The sequence below is a fragment of the Halyomorpha halys genome, unplaced genomic scaffold (assembly GCF_000696795.3).
Source record: "Halyomorpha halys isolate HHAL.00 unplaced genomic scaffold, Hhal_1.1 Scaffold580.1, whole genome shotgun sequence".
Lineage (NCBI taxonomy): Eukaryota > Metazoa > Arthropoda > Insecta > Hemiptera > Pentatomidae > Halyomorpha > Halyomorpha halys.
The window spans coordinates 22,626-40,665 of record NW_027112285.1 but is presented as its reverse complement, the minus strand read 5'-3'; the positions used below and the strand labels follow the sequence as shown (position 1 = coordinate 40,665).

The following is an 18,040-nucleotide window of genomic DNA, read 5'->3' as shown; positions in this document are numbered from 1 at the left end:
ATCATCAGTATTTTGATCATTTAGAGTTACCCCTCGGTCAATGAGAAGAATTGGATATTGTTAATCCAATTGAACATCAATTATGGTTTTTTCTTCCTTACAATAAATGTTAGAGGTTAAAAACTTTCAATTTGAATATATTTTATTTTAAATTATCATATGTTGTACAATATTTCGGTACCACTGTCTCATATTCATGTACTTCAATAACATACAAAAATAATATTTCACAATAACAACAATCCTCATCCAAGTTTTTTTATGATTGATATAATTATATTTACCTCATAATTAGTCAAACTTTTAATTTCACTAGGGAAATTATGTCATTATTGAACATGGCTGAAAAGAATTTCTTCACATTGTTTTTATTTTATTATCATTCATTATTGGTGCATTATTCTCCTCTCTTTTGCACAAACATTGTTCTATATTTCTTACTACCTCTTTGGACCTTATCTCATGACCAGTGTGCTGTTTGGTTACCTCTCTATTTATAGATCCCAATTTGTCTATTGTGTAATTTAAATTAAACTTAGTGATTTTTTTTATTAATAATAGATAGTATCTATTATTTTGGGGTGTTCAAAGTTGATTTTGTGGTTCAATTTTATGCTGTGGGGCCAGTGCTTTGCAATTTATATTTTTGACATGTCTACAGTTAGTTGCATGTTGCTTGATTCTAGTTTCCGGTTTTTTTTATGTTTCACCCTTGCATACTTTCTCACAATTTTTACAATCTATCTTGTACGTTGCATTTATTTTTTCCATATTATTAATATTGTCTTTCATGTTGGACAGCTTACTTTGTAACTTATTGTTATTGTATAGACCAGTTCTGATATTTACATGATCATATTCTGTTAGCGTTCTTTTTATTTTATTAGTCTGGCCTCGTATTTATTGAAGTCTGAAGAAATTTTTATTATTGTCATTACTCATTGTTTCATCTTGTCCTTTTTCACTATTATCGTCCACTGTAACCTTTTTATTTACTTCTTTGTAAAATTCAGTAATTCTTTTTTGGAACTGCCGGTGTCCACAAGGCATCTCACTCCTGCTATCTCTATTATAGGCAGACCGCTGCTCTTCTACCTCACATTGTAATTCACCAGTATCCGGTCCCCCTCTGCTGGCATCCCCTTCAGATCTCCTTTCTGGTTCTTTCCGCTTCTGAGGACTTGCTTGCGGAATCATTTCTTCTTTGGTTTACTCTCCTTCACCTTAGACTTTGGGCGTTCACTTTCATCGGTTTCATTGGGCCCGATCCCTGCCTACTGTGCACATAGGGACATTGTCTAGCTATGTTTCCCTCGTTTCCACACTCGAAGCTGCGATCTCAGGAGCCTCCTGTTCATGCGCGTTTGTGTCTATTAGTTCCTGAGCATAGTCTACAAAAAGAGCGTTCTCTCGGCATTCTCTAATTCTTCCCTAGCTCTTTTACCAGCTGAATCTTTAGTACATTGGATAGTAATTGCATCCAACCCTGTACCTGGATTGTCTCCATCATTTCGCTGAGTTTATCAGCTATTCTGTTGTAGTGTGCCTCGGCATACTGCCCTCTAGACTGTCTCGGTTTCTTTGTCTCCCTGATCATCATAAATATGTTCTCCTCTAGGCCCCACTGATCCTCTCCAAATGCTTTCTTCAATCTTGCCTTGATCACGGTCCAGGATGTCCCTTCATCTTCTTGAATTTGATTGAGGATACTTCTTTTCACCCTGCAGACGACGCTGCTTTTAATGCCTCTGTATCTTCACTATTGAGTAGATTTTCGATATACTTCGCTTCAATTCGGCTTATTAGTCAGTCACCCCCCCCTTTAAAAAGTGATTTAATTCTCCGGTCTCTCCAGTGAATTTTTTTAAGTCTGACACCACCTTCCTCAGGTCCTGGGCAGTTGCCGTACGGACCTTAATCCATTCTAGCATCGTGGCATGAGCTTGCGCTAATGAGACTTTTGGTAGTGGCTGAATCTCTTCTGGAGGTAAGTTCCAGATAAAGGTTGGTTGTTTGTTGGAACAATCCTCCAGGTTCAGAACTGCTGCTCTCTTGATTCCGTTACTGGCTCTATTTTTATGAAATAAAAGGAAACGACAATCTCAAAACAAAAAAAATTTCCTCTTGAAAACAAAAATTACTCCGGTATCTAAAGCTCTTGGATTTTGACACCAATTAAGTATCGGCGAGTGCAAAATGTTAAAGAAAGAGAAAAGGGTATAAGATATAACAGGCTTGAACTTCTGTGACAGACTGGTTTTATTGGATTTAGCACAGCTATATATACAGTGAAGTCTCAGTTTAACGAATATGAGGGGGTACCAAAAATTCTTTATATAAGTGAATATTTCGTGTAAGTGAATACGCAATACATATTATGTATGTATATTTTTGAGAATTTTTTTCTCGTACTTAGTAGATACATATACGAATGTTGTATGCAGTTGAAAGAAAAACAAAGTAAAGTGAAAAAAAAATTATTTATTGTATGAAAATTTAATTTATCTTTAATCTGAATTTTTCAATTTTTGACAAAAAAATTGCCTTTTGTTTGTTTGTTTCATGTTGCTTTTGGCTGAATACATCATTCTTTCGCATTCTGTTAAGGTGTTAGATTCCTTCTCGCTAATTTATTTCGCATATATAAAACGTTTTACAACTTCAAATACTTCAAGAGCTTCTGGAAAAGATGGAAGAGGCAAAGGATCTTTGTCATCTGAATCGGAATCGTCCGAGCTTTCTTCGGTTGGGGTTGGGGCAATTTCTGCGATTATGGCTTCGTTGCTTTGAGGCGCGCAGACTGCCAGATTGTTGTACTCTATGAAATTTTCGAATGTAATGTCGGAAGAACATTTGACCGCTCCGGAGGGTTTTTGAAAACTTCTATCTCTTCGGTGGTTTCTTCATGTCCCAAATCTTCTAGAGTGATCCCTGCTTTACGGAAGCACTTTTCGATAGTAGTTGGCTGAACAGCATTCCAAGATACTGATGTGAACTGCATAGCCTGTAAAATCGTAGGAAAAAATATTTTGATCACACATATGTACATAGTTTCCATATTATTTTTAAAGCTTACCTGAAGAACATTGATTTTTTTTTCCTGCTTCTAGGAGTGATATTGTGTGTTGCAAAAGGTGTTTTCAGTAGTAAGCATTCATTGTAGCAATTATGCCGAGGTCAAGCGGCTGAAGGTGACTGATTTGCTGGAAAAAATTCAACACGAACATTTTTTAATTTGATATCTGGCAGGTGGGCGGCACAGCAATCCATTAAAAGAAGAATTTTCTTTTTTCTTTGCCCATTTTTGAATCTAACTATTGAAGATACTGTTCGAAAATTTTTGCTGTCATCCATGCCTTTGTGTTGTAGTCGTAGTCAGCTGGGAAAGTCCGTATGCCTTTGAAACATCGGGGTTTCTGTGATTTTCCAATTACGAGGGGTCGCATTTTGTTTGTTCCATCAGTGTTCGTTGTTATAAGCACCGTTATTCGTTTGCTTTTCTTTCCTCCGAAGCAGGAGTCGTTCTTCTCAGCCAATGTTTTGTTTTGGAGGGCAACAAGTTAAAGAATAGTCCAGTTTCATCGGTGTTAAAAATGTCATGTAAAGTGTAGTCCTTTAAAAATCTTTTAAATAAGTTTAAAAGGTTTTTTAGCAATATCCTAATTATTTTAATTGAAGGAATAAATGGATAAGATTAATAAAGTTTTACATTTGGCTTTTATTAACTTTATAATTATGTTCATACGGCTGCAACATCCCTAGACTTAAAATAGTTTTACCAAATGGCCATTTGTGAATTTGTTGTAAATTTCTTTTATTTCGGTTTTTAATCTTTTAATTATATCCCTAATCTGAAAATATTTTTTCTTTCCTTAATGCTATTAATATATTGAATGGGTACCTTTAATAATACCTTTTCATTAAGAATTGCAACTATGTTCCATACAAAATTATGTTTAAACAGATTACTAATTTCTGTAGAAATTTCAAATGTAGTTACATAGTGCAGGACTTCTAGTAAAATCTTTCTTGAAACACTAATTTTCTTCGTAATTTCTAACATCATTGAATAATCTAAAATCGACTCTGTCTTCTTTAAATTATTAGTTAGTTCATCCTTTTTTAACTTTTCTGTCTTACTCTGCTTTACTAACCCTTCTTCTTTTAACAAATTTGAATAAAAATTTTCTAGTTTTTTAAAGAACTCAATTCCCTTTCTACCCGATATTGTTTAACGTACTCTTCTGTGTCAGTGACGTTAACTGCTTCTTCAATTTTAGAACTTACATTAATATTTTCATCAATGTCCAAGCCTTTAATGGAACATCTTAATTTAAAATTTCTAATGCATCAAGAGAAACGTTGGTTAAGTCATCCAAATTTATTCCAAGAATTTTATTACATTCAGAATCAAAATCTTCAGTTTGAATAAAGTTTTTGCTTTCGCAAATCCATTTACTGCACTATCAGATGTGATTCTTACTTTATTTCGGCTCATTACAGATGGTATTTTTTAACCAGTATTTTCTATAATCTTTTTCTGAATGAATTCTTGTTCCGATGGAGTAATCTGATTCACTGCTGGTGTGGTTATTACTTTGTCCCAACTAACTGAATTATGGTTTTACTCAATAATTTATTTTCCATTAACATGTACTTGATTCAGACAATTAGCAACAGAATGCTCACTATCTTTAGATGCTAAGGGCTTTGAATTTTCTTTTAGTTTCGCTATAGAGAAATCATTATTTATCTTATCAGATTTTTCTTCATTCATTATCCTATGATTAGTAGTCACAGGTAATCCAAATAACCTATCACCTTCTGTTTGACATAAACATTCTTCAATAGCTGGAAAACCTTTGTTTGCAATAGATTATTCTTTTATTATTAATTTATTTAATTTTTTCTCACTTTCTTCTTCTAACTTTTCATTAATTTCCCCTAAATAAAATTTATTTTTCTCTTTTATGAGCAATTTTTTATTCTTATCTTCTTCACGAATAGCCATTTAGATACTATTCCGGTTTCTAATTCTTTATTTTTTTAAAACTTTATCACTCTTTCCACTATTTTTAATTTTATTTAACTTGGATATAAAATCCTTTAGAAACTTTACTCTTTAGCGTTTCTGCGCCTTCTTGAGGCCAAACGAAATTAACCTCATGGACATTATTTTTCATATTTTTATTTTCATCTTCTTTATTTAAGTCAAATTTTTAAAAATTATTATCATCATTAACACTCACTTTTACCCGTTCTATAATTTCTGTTTCAGTTTCTAAGATATTGTTTTCAAATTTTTTGTCTCTGAACATCTAGATTTGTTTTTTCGGGTATGGACTTTTTAGTTGGACAATCTTTATCTAAAATTATATTTGATTCTGTTTTTTGGTCTATTTTAATTGTACTGTCGGATACTTTATTATTTTATTTGCTGTATGATATCCGAACTTTCTATTTCTGGGTTTAGAAAATGATCGGTGTTACTAAATTGTTTCAGTTCTTTTCTTAGTTCCCTAATTTTCCAATCTTTAGGGTCTTCTTCGGTACTAGGTGCCATTGCATATGTTACTCTATTTTTTAGTGTAACATATTGCGAGTTAAAATATGAAGCGGTTTGTCTTATATTACTACCGTGTTTTTGTTTTTGGTGCTGTCTAATATTCCTGGTCAGTTTTTCGTTCGAAAAATACTTTTGATTTCTATTAGTAGTGCACTCTTTAAAAGTTTTTATCGAACCATAATTTTTTTCATGAATTTGATAATTGTTACTATTTTTGTGAAAATGTTCATTATATTCTCTGTTTTGGGTGTATTTGTTGGAAAAACTGCATCATTAAAAATATTACTTTCATTTTGTATCAAAACTCTTAAGTCATCTAAGTTCTCAAGTTCATCCACTTTTGACATTATATTAACTCCAATATTAAGAGGCATATTTGAATAAAAATGATAGAGTATTCGGCGCTCTAACATGGCAGTAATTAATTCCTTATTATTTATTTTATCAAAATAGTAGCGATATTTTATCATTTTTCTAATTGGTTCCAACCTTTCAAGATAATCTAACAGGTGTTCATATATTTTTATTTTTGTTTCAAATAAATCAAACGTTAATTGTTCAATTGATCTACAATCCCGAATAACACTTTGGAGGCAATTTAATAATTCCTCAATAGTTTCAAAACTATAACTTAATTTAAAGTACGTTCCTTTATCAGTGAGACAAGAAACTACCTGATTTATCAATTTTTTTTCATTTAATTGTTTAAATGAATTACTTAGCACATAATTTTTCTTTTAATTGTCTCACAATACATATAAAATTTTCTAAATTATTCGATTCACCATTAAAATATGGTATATTTTCCATTTCAACTTTAGATAATGGCATATTAAATAAACAATTTTAATAACTTTCAAGTATTTTCAATCAATAATTCATATAAGACAAAGTGATTTCAATCAATTATGTATGTGTGTGTTTTTTTGTTTTTTTTATGAGGGTAGGTGGAAATATTCAAAAGACACGAATAGGCCCGTACCTATCCGTGTGTGGGATTTTTACCCACTAAAACCAACCTCCCTACACCTGTTTTTCACCCTCCACGGGACTGCCGTTAGGCATCACATCATGGGGGTGAGTGGCTGTGTGCCCGCCTCATTGGCTTAGGCTATATCCTGGTTCGCCTATCTTTCTCCTCATTTCTTAACTTTTGCATCACCTGTGCAGCGAATCGTTGGCCTGCCATCCAATAATCGTGGTTAAGCAGTATAATGTTGACGATCTGCTGCCGGGTCTGAGCCGCGAACGCGTCGGAGCTAACTCCTTTCTTCATGAAAGTGGAGATAGAAGAAGAAAACATGTTCTGCACTCTCTTCCATTCCTGGGCACAATGGACATTCTCCAGTGTCATCGAGCTTAAACCTATACTGGTAGGCTCAGAAGCAACCATGCCCTGTGATAAACTGGGTGATATAATAGTCTACTTTCCCTTGGTTCCTATTCAACCAGGCCTTGATGTGGGTTGGGCACTAGCGTTGTGTGTCCACCTTCCACTGAATGCCATATTCCAGCGACGTTGCCATTTTCTTATAGTCTTCTTTCTTAATACGTCTCTGGGAATATAGTCAACACTATTATAAGAGCGGCTCCTCTCGTCAGCGATCAGCTCAATCGGTGGTATCCTGGCCACCACACAAGCAGCTTCGTATGAGACTGTACAAAACGAGCTGATCGCTCTTAGCGCACTCCTATGATACACCGACACCATCGGTCTTCTGCAGGCCTCAGTACCCAACGCATCCTTTCATACCGCAGCAGCGTAGAGCAGAATGGATGGGACCACACTGGATATCAACAGCCTACGGCTGTTCCTGGGTCCGCCTATGTTGGGCATTAAACGTGACAGTGGGGTGATGACCCTAGCCGCTTTATCACTCACCCACTGAATATGCTCTCTGAACCGGAGTCTATCATCGATCCTTACCCCGAGATAAGTCAAAGAAGGCTTGGACTGGATCTCTTGCCTACCCACTCTCCAGGTGATAGTTTCCCTCATTTTCCTGCTACTGAGAAGGGCCTCTATCTTATTGTCTGCTAATTACAGCCCGACAGATTCTAGCCAATCTTGAACCGAAGCGACACAATGGTCGACCTTCAGCATGAGGTCTTCTTTATACTTTGCTTCGATTAGCACCACGATATCATCAGCAAAGCTCACTATTTCGGAACCCTCTCGTAGACTAGGCCTAAGGACTCCGTCGTACATAGCATTCCACAATAGAGGTCCTAGCAACGAACCCTGGGGTACATGGCCAGTCACATTAAACCTTCTTGAGCCATCCTCTGTTGAAAATATCAAGGTCCTGTCCTTGAAGTAGTCACGAATGATACTCCTGAGGTATTCTGGGACATTAATTACCAGCAGGGCATCCAGGATGCAGCTCCATCTTGCTGTGTTAAAGGCATTCCTTACATCCATCGTGACAATTGCACAATAGTATTTTGTGCCTCTTCTCCATCTCTTCCCTGCTATAGCCTTCCTGGCCTTTTCCACCACCAACGTGATAGCGTCTACCGTTGATCTCACTTTCCACAAACCAAATTGATTCCTGGAGAGGCCTGCCACTCCTTCTGTGAACTCTTGTTACCTATTTGCAATGACCTTCTCCAAAGCTTTCCCAGCTGTATCCAGCAGGCAAATCGGTCAATAGGCTGAAGGTTCTGATGGCCTTCCTTTGCTCTTTGGGATCAGAACCAGGCATTGTCTTTTCCATGGTGAGAGAAAATACCACTCATGCAAGCATGAACTAAAGACATCCAGAAAGAGATGTGATCTGGTTTCCATTGCCTCCTTCTGTGCTACATTTGGAATACTGTCTAGGCCAGGGGCCTTTCCCATCTGAAGGCTACGGCAGATGTCACTGAGCTCTCCTGTCGTTACCGCTGGTACATCAAATGGGGGCAACGACTCTGTCTGCCTTAATTCCTCTTGTTCAGGAAACAGAGTAGTAATGATCCTCTGCACTGTCACCGGGCACATGGGCGAGTTCATAGTGCTGGTTTTCAGTTTCTTCATCACTGTGCGGTAGGGTCTTCCCCATGGGTCCTTACGCACTTCATCACAAAGCTCTTTCCAGCATCGTCGCTTACTCAATTTGATAGCTTGCCGGAGTTCTCGCCTCTGATCCTTGTATTCCTCCTGGAATTGCTGGGTCAAGGGTTTTTTCTTGAATGAAATACAAATCTCTTTTCCTATAAATAAAATAATTTAAAAGTGGGGCGAAACATTGGTTTACAATAAATAGTTTTCTTTTACTATTTTGATATCTTTATTGACCGCCACCCAGACTATCCTCCTACAAAATAATTTCTGGTCGGGTTTAAAAAATACGCATGACCTGATTAATTAAAATTCCACAAAAAAAACAAAATAATGAAGAAAAATAAAAGAAAATATCCTTCCAAATGACATACAAAAATTAATACTCTTGAAATATAAACAAATAAATTAAAATAAATTATCCTATAATTATTTAAAAAATTGATGAGTTATAAAATAATAAAATATTTATATAAAGACAAACTAAAATATTTTGTTTTTAATAAATAAATAATTAAATGTTTACTATTATAATGGTTAGAAACCAAATAAAGAAAAATTGAGATTTAAGCAAATAAAAAAGTCATTCACGCTCGTAAGATTGTGGCACAAACACTAGACGATTGAACAATGACGATGAATCGGTGGGGGAGAGCACTAGATACCCAGATAGCTCCAATGCTTCGCAACACTGGCAGAAGACTGGCTCTTATCAGCCTGTATCCAGGGCCTTATTCCACTGCAGTTGGTACTGTTAATTTGTATAGATGCCACATAACAACTATATATTTATACACAATGACCAATCTCTCATATGTCTGTAATTCACGTAAAGAGTTAAAAAACTCTTAATTAAAAAATATAAATACAATTATAGTTAACAAAATAAAAAATAATTGAAATAAAACAATTTTATTAAAATAAACCAGATTTTAGGTTTTAACACTCCTTTTAGGAAGTAACTCAGTTCGCCCATCTCTCTGGTGAATCTGATACGGCTTTCCTGCCATAGACCTTTCTGGTAGTGTATGTTTGTCTTTTATCACCGCCGGTGGTGGGTTGTCAGCATTAACTTTAGGACTGCCGCACAGTGCCTCAAATATATGGAGTTGGTGGACAAAAATCTATTGTTTATGAATTCTTGCAAGAAACTTCTTTAAGATTACCAACATACCCAAATGGATGAGGAGGGTGACTAGACAGGTGTTTAATAATAACCCATCAATGACGGGATGCACAGCTAGTTAGTCTCTAAAGATAAATACAATTTTTTTTCTGTAAATAAAACAAATTATACCTAATAAGTTATGCAAATTACAGCAGAAGATTTTGACATAATATAAGGGTTCAAAATATGTAAATATTTGGGTAAAAAAAAAATCAGAGCTTAAAAATAAAAACAATAATAAATTTATGTATACAAAATCATCAGAGTATGAATCTGATGTATCTAATTCTAAATTTGAAATAAAATCGTTTAAACTTTTATTCGAAGTGTTTGAGACATTAGAAAAACCTTCAATATCTTTATCAAATTTTTGATGTTATCTTTATATACTTCTCTGTGAAGCAATAAAGGGATCATACATGATAAGGGGATTTCTCATTAGATCCCCACAAGTTTGTCCTAAGACGATTTGCGAGTGTGTTGCTGTCTATTTTCTCGAAGTATCTCGTGCATAGCTTCTAAAGCCTCTTCAGATAATTGGCCTATAGGCACGTCAAAAAGTCAATTACTTCAATACCATGAACTAATAATTTATACAGACTACCGGGTATGTAGCACCATCCATATAGGTCCAAATACAAATCTAGGCCTTATACAAATCTTTTTAACAAGGCCATTTAGTGAAACAATTGTTAATGTCTTTCCCTGACGATATCACTCTAAGAATGATGGACAAATTTGTAATTAATTGTTCATTTATTCCAGCTATTTCTGCACTAACTTTGGGATTAAGAAAAAAATGCCTTGCTGTGTTTTCATCATTAGAACTACCAAAGCCTTAAGCCCTAATTAAGGCTTGTCAACTACTAAACCTAACTGAGATTTAAAAGCCAATTTTATTCTTCTCTTTTCATTTTCAAAGAGTGCTTTGTTTTCGGGGCCTCTAACTTGCCATGTTTTGAATGAAAGCCTGTAGGCTATATGCGGCAAATATTCGAAAGCTCTTATCCAAGCATGGAACAAGGATAAACCGTAGCGAAAGTTGTCAACATTTGGTGTTTTTTTTAAATTCGACTTCATTCATTTCTGTTGGCTTTGCTCCACAAATATAACATGTTGCTGTATTGTTTGTTCTGGACAAAATATTACAAACACTACCATCAAGCATGGTTAAATGAAAATAAAAAACGTATATTAAAATTATATACACTTATATTATAATATATTAAAATCATATACACTTAAGGCAACCATTTGTAAATGTTGAATTTGAAATTGTATGTCTTTTTCTTTGTTTAGAACAAGATCTAGACATTCTTTATTAAAAATAAATTTTATAGGTCAACAGTAGATCGGTGACGATGGGTGGTCATTAATCCAGAAGGGTTTTCCCAATTCGGTATCTGTCAACTTTATTGGGACAAAAGCACTTATGAATAGATAGTCATCAGTATTTTTATCGTCATTAAATCTTTGATTGTAGATGCTATGACCACCACTCCCATCAAACCCCCATTTGCAAATCAAAGTTGCAATAGTATTTTTATTAACTTTGAAATTCTTTCTATACTTTATACAAAACATCTTGAAGTTTAACTGTTGCTACTAGTTCCCACACGTTCACAATTTCTGGTAAATAACTGTGTTTAGTTTTATTTACCATGTATAAACTGGGAAGCAATCTTGATGTATGGCATTCACCACATTTCTCAAAAGTTTGTACTTCCTCTCCGAAAGCTCTAAATCATAAAACAACGCTAGGCCTTGTGTTTGTGTTAAACAATGACAATCGGTGCCTTTGATGTGGACAGTTTGTGATGACATTGATGCCACAAAATTAAGTTCATCGGGTGTGTAACTTATAACGACATGTTCAACCCACCTTTTTTTTGTTTTTTTCAGAGCATTCCATAAATATTTTCGTGGTCGGCCACATGTAGAAATTTGAACAGGATGTTTTGTTTTCTAATTTTTCCTCAATATAATCTGGCAATAAAAAAGGTAAATCGAGTCAATGTTTATGTTTGGAAATAAATTGTTTCAAAATTCGGTGGCAGCTTTCCCATTTGTTTTTAGTTCCCACAGACCAAAGCTCGCAAAACTTTTTTTGATAAGTGGATGAACCTCGTCAGAGCTATTTTATATTGAAATATTCTATTGAAAAATTCATGATTACTTCTTTCTTTCACTCATTAGGGGTGGAACACAAAATGTTGAAAACATTGGTGTCTGTTTTCGAATTTTCTAAAAAAATAAAAAAAACTTGCAAGTATATACAAACTTCTTTTTTTTACATTTGGTTCAGAACAGTCCAATAAATAATTCTACTCCTAAATCTCAACGGTTTTAGCTTTTTTGAGAAAGGTCATTTTAAAATTAGGGAAAATTGAAATTTCGTGATATTTGTTTGAATTATGTTTATCATAAATGAAGAATTTTGATTGTAGATGCTATGACCACCACTCCCGTCAAACCCCCATTTGCAAATCAAAGTTGCAATAGTATTTTTATATTGAAATTAACTTTGGATTAACTTTCCCCTTTTTTACAGTATTAAATGTATTAAACATACCTTGGCTCTTAGATTCCATGACTATAGGTGGTTTTTCCCATAAAAATGAGACGCACACTGGAAGTGAACAAATTGTAACTGATAATGTGGTTACCTCAAAAGGAATTAATTCCTGGAGTTTAACCTTTATATGGCCTCATAGAAAAATATAAACAGTTTAATATATGTATACATCGGTAGTCTAAAGATTAGTTTAAAAATCCCAGTAGTAAATAACTCATAATAAATATTTTGATTTTTGCCCATTGAATGATGCACTGTGTGCTGGTCGCACAGTTCCACTAACTGTCATTTTTCTAAAAGGAAGAATAAATAAATAAATAAAGATGAAAGAAAAAAGAGTTGGAAAGAGAGAGAGAGAAAAAAAGGTCTCTTGAATTGTCACCGCACTTACAAGTATATGGGTTCAAAACTAAAAAAAAAAAGTAATAAGGGTTGAGAAATGACGAAACTCACCGATTCTACTGAATCAGTGAATTAAATTTTATTTTAAAAAATGGTTGAACTGTCCATCAATCATTTACATTTTTATCATTTATAGACATTTCTCAGTCAATGTTTCACAAGATCCAATTATATATATATAATGCTATATTTCTGATTAACCGTGATTTAGGCGAATGGGGATTCCAGTAACAGTATTTATTCTGTCTTCGTGCATCTCTATTTCTGTTACTAATATACATCTCTATTGGTCCCCTATGGAAACTGACCTAATGTTCTTAGAAAGGTATTAGTTACCTATTTAAATCAAGAAATAGATACCACAGACCCCCTTGCTATGGTATGCTAGATATAATTAATCATTTAATATCTTCTCCAATTTACTAAACTAAGCTAGGGGGCATTTAAACCATAAAATCAAGACAGGATAACATTAGATTATATTCACAGTTATTTACAAATGAAGAATATTTTATAAAAGAGAACTTATGGAATCAAAGCATATTGATTATATCTTAATATTAATTAATATTGGATTGATAATACTGGTAATATCATTCTACTGAATCTACTATTTATCTATGATTTGCCACTTAAACTACAGTGTAGGACTATCACTCATTTGATGTGTATTGTGGGCTTCGGCTTTCTGGGTTCAGGTGGACTTTGGCGGTTCCTCCTCTTCGGCTTAGCTGGTGCTTGTCCATCGCTTTGGATGCCTTCTGCTGGGTCTTGGTCCTACAGCTCTCAAACTATCTGCTTTTCTCACCCTCAATCTCGCAACTCTCGATCTGGACTATTCCAACTTTTTCCCCAAAATCCTCTCCTGTTGTTTTCCTTGATAGAATTATTTCCTCCCTTCTAATTTCTTTCCAGTTATTTCATTGGCTGATCAAATGTAGGGGGTGGAAACTAGAATCCTAATATAGAAAGATTGAGGCGGCATTTGGCCTGTTGATATCTAAAACACTTTCATCTTTCCGCTGTTTATGGCTCGGAGATAAGAATATTGAATGCAGACCATCATGCAGGTGTTAGTGTTGGGCTGCCTACCTGCTACATTGTGTTAGCCCTCCCTGGCTGCGTATTCATGAGCCAGCAACTACCAATAATGAATATCCAGAATATCTAACTTAAATTTAACTTCCTTTCCAACCTGGTATTGTCAATACGTAGCAATAAGGAGCCGTTAATGTTCAAAGCTGTTTTTATTGTTACTTAAAATATATAATTGTACACATGCTTATATCTATCTTCACAGATTACAAACTAAAAGACAATAGTTTGAAATTTTCTTGCTATAAATATGTAATCTTTCAATTTTAACCTAATATTGTTCTTGTAGAACTTCCTAGATTATTAAGTCCTCAAATCAATATCCAAAAGATGTTTCTGATAACCATTACTTCCTTTTTTATTATAAGTCCTAATTTATTCATTTAGGAAAGATTCTAATTTTAATTGAAAAGGTTTTGATGATGCTGTGCACATAATATCTACTAGAATGATTAATATTACTGTGCACCCAACTTATGCCCTATTACCAGAACAACCATTTAAAGAAAAATATTGCTAAAACTTTGATCTACATAACATATTTCTCACTCAGTACAATATCAAAAATAATACAGAAAATTTTGCTATCTATAAGATTGAAATGTATTTTAATAAACCTATGAAACTGTTATAAAATAAATGACATAGGAGCAATTAATCAAGTCACTGACCTGAGAGTTTTTAGAACAATGCTCATTGGAAACTGTTCATCCAACAATGTTGGCACCCCCAGAGTTGAACTTATTGTAAGTAAATTTTGTTTTAAGAACAAACCTCAAAATATACACTCTAAATTGGTAATAATTATCTGAAATTATCTATTAATCCATCAATATGCCTAAAAAAATAGTGGCAAGGCAGTGACCATCTATCGTCAGTGTTATAGTCATTAATTGAAATTTAATTCTTTCTCCTATTAGAGCAAAAAAACTCATATAGGAAAGCAGTTCAGTTGGTATTTATGGTATATCTCTCTGTGGTGACATACTCAACACTTTCATTTATTTATTTTAAAAGAATTAAGTTAATTTTTTTTAAATAAATAATTTACATTCTATCCATTTTAGTCTCAAAACCTTTTTCTTATAGGTCCAACGTTTCAGCCAATCCGGCCATCTTCAGGGACAATCTACTTAATACAATTTTGAAATTATATAATTTAAAAACTCTAAACTCCATGCAGGCTATTCTGCCCAATGTTGTGATAAAGTTTTTAAGGAATAGAGTCTGTGATAAATGTTTTTGATTTTGTTTTAAGTGAATATTGACTAATTAGAAATTGATGTTTTGACCTTGGCAGAATAGCCTGCATGGAGTTTTTAAATTATATAATTTCAAAATTGTATTAAGTAGATTGTCCCTGAAGATGGCCGGATTGGCCGAAACGTTGGACTTATAAAAAAAATAAAAGGTTTTGAGACTAAAATGGATAGAATTTAAATTATTTATTTTAAAAAAAATTACCAGTCTCAAGAAAGTGTTAAGATTATAATTTGAATTAAGTTAATTTTATTCACCTCCTTTTTTATATAACTTCATGTCATACTCCTTCCTCTGCACATTCACAAGAACTGTATTTGTATACTAGTCTATTATGGCACATAATCAATCCAATTTTATCTATTAGATAGTCATTTTGATCTGTTTATTTGTATAATAAATCATATTTGTATAATAAATCATTTTTGTAAATGTATTGAAATGATATCTTATAAAAGATTGATAAGTATGTTTTGTAATATCACAAAAACTATATATTTGGGCTGCTCTGCTTGTAAATAAATAAAGAATTTCTCTCTCTTGTTACTTAGTTGTTAAATTATTTTTTAATTTTTGATATGTGTGAATTATGAAAATAAAATAAGCTACAAAATTGTAAAATATGTTATTGTTCTTCCCACTCCTCTTTTTTCCCTTTTCTTGACTGATTTGTGCTAGTTATGATTGCTGGGAAATTACTGTGATGAAAATAAAATGCTTAGTTAGGTTCATATAAACTTATTTTAATGTTATTTTTAAACTTCAAAAACATAATTGATAAAATGAAAAAAGTATATATTAACTGAACTTTAATATATATGTATATGTGTATGTATAGTTGACCGTAAAAATTGATATATTGGGAGATGGTCAGGGTTGCGGTCAATAGTGAAACAAAAATAGTTTACAACTATTTATTTTCCAACGTTTCGCCCCACTTTGCAGGGCTTCATCAGGGCTGTCCAAATAAATAAGTTGAACAGCAACTGTTCTCTCAACTGTTCTGTTCAACTTATTTATTTGGACAGCCCTGATGAAGCCCTGCAAAGTGGGGCGAAACGTTGGAAAATAAATAGTTGTAAACTATTTTTGTTTCACTATTGACCGCAACCCTGACCATCTCCCTATATATTTTAATATATATGGTTCTAAGTCATCTGCCAAGTCTCATCTCTGTCTTCCCTTACTCTTGCCCTTGCCTGCAATTATGATTTTATTCGGTAACCTTTGGTAGTGCCATCTTACCTCAAGATAGGGCTTCTGTTATCTTTTTTGTCTGTAGATCATTATTCATACACTACAACTGATCAGCTGGTATTTATGGTATATCTCTCAGTGTTGAGATACTCAACACTTCTCATACCGCATTTTCCGCAATCTTATCTAGTTTTGTTCCTATCAATTGTTTAAAAACCTTAATCCTATGAGAATGATTTAGATTTTTGGCCATTAATCCAATTTTTTCCCATAATTATTGATGAAGATTATTTTCTATTATTTATTCAAATTTTATGTTTATATTTAAAATTGTAGGTTAGGGATTAGGTAGCATTATTAAGTTTTTCAAATCTTATAGCATTGCAAATAAAGACAATACATAAAAACATTTACAGGTTTCCTTTGTTACATAAAATATTTTTAGGACAAATCTAGAAGTAAAATAAATATATCAGTTTCATTTCTGTCTACAATATATTACGTTTATTTGTTTATTATGTTTTTGTAGATTCTTGAAAGGGGTTCCACTTGGAGAACAGATTGTTATTGAAGCTAAAACAAATAAATGTGGAAGAACCTTAGCATTTTTGGATGTTAATATTATTCATAAAGCAACTGGTGATCTGGTAGCAAAAGGTTCACACACTAAATTCATTAAAAATTGAAAGTATATCATGATAAACATAGTTTAATAAATAACAGCACTTTAGACATTTGTAGTTATTCCTAATAAGCTAAGTAATATTTTTTTTTAATATCGGAAAATACAATTCAAATTAGATATCCAAAGATAATCTGTATTATTCCATAGAATCTCATAATTTTCAGAGTCTGAAACCATAGTGAAAACTGCAGTCCTCATTAGTTTTAAGGTATATAATGTTTTTTAATTGGTGAAGTAGTGTTGATAGTAAATGATAATGACTTTGTTTTTGATTATTATTTTTCTTCAAAGTTTTAAAAATATTTTGGAGGTGTTCATAAAAAAAAGTTGTATTGGCATGTTAAATGGTAGAAGGTAGGAAGAATTTCAAAATTGATGATGAAACAGGAGGCTGAAGGTAACAAAAAAAATACTATTTAGATAGATTGAGCATTTTTAAACATAGCTGGCATAAAATTAATGGAAAAGGGGACAGCTAAAGAAATGGAGAAATAGGGTAAGTTATGACTTTGGTAGAAAAAACCTTCGTTTGAGAAGAAATCCTAAATAAATTTGTATGCTTAAGATGATACTATCCTCTAAAAATTCTGGATTTTATTATAATGAATTAAAAGATTTTTTTTTATTTTTCCATTGTAATATAATTTTTATCTTTGAATACAATTCTTGTTGAAACTAGTTTTCTTTTCTCAACCTTTATAATAGTAATAGAAGTAGGAAGAAATTTTTAATGCCGAAGTATTTTCCAGAAATTGGATATACTTTGATATAAGATATTTATGTACATCACCAGGAAATGTCAGTTATTTAGGAGGGATAGCTTACAAAATATATAGTTCAGTACGACCAACCTCACCTTGCTATCTCAATCCATTGTTGAGCTGTAAATTTTTTTCAAGAAAACCACGTTTTTGCTTATGAAATCCTAATTTCTTTGCTATAGCTGAAGATTTCACACGAACGCAGTCTCTCAAGCGTATAAATTACGCAAAGCTTGGTTTTTCGTTTAATGGTAAATTATTCGCAATTTTTTTTTACCAGCCTCCTAC

The 18,040-nt window shown here is 33.1% G+C and overlaps 1 protein-coding gene across 2 annotated transcripts in view; it reads left to right on the top strand.

Moving 5' to 3' along the window:
- LOC106684421 (acyl-coenzyme A thioesterase 13) overlaps positions 1–17,666 on the top strand; it is a 27,217-nt gene extending 9,551 nt beyond the window's left edge. Inside the window, exon 3 of one of the 2 annotated variants that reach the window (XM_014426499.2) lies at positions 16,836–17,666. In XM_014426499.2, coding sequence (XP_014281985.1) covers positions 16,836–16,992 — 157 coding nt within the window. In that variant the 3' untranslated portion in view covers positions 16,993–17,666. The remainder of the gene's footprint in view (positions 1–16,835) is intronic. The other variant, XM_014426501.3, reaches the window with a different exon arrangement.
- Positions 17,667–18,040: the final 374 nt, after the last annotated feature.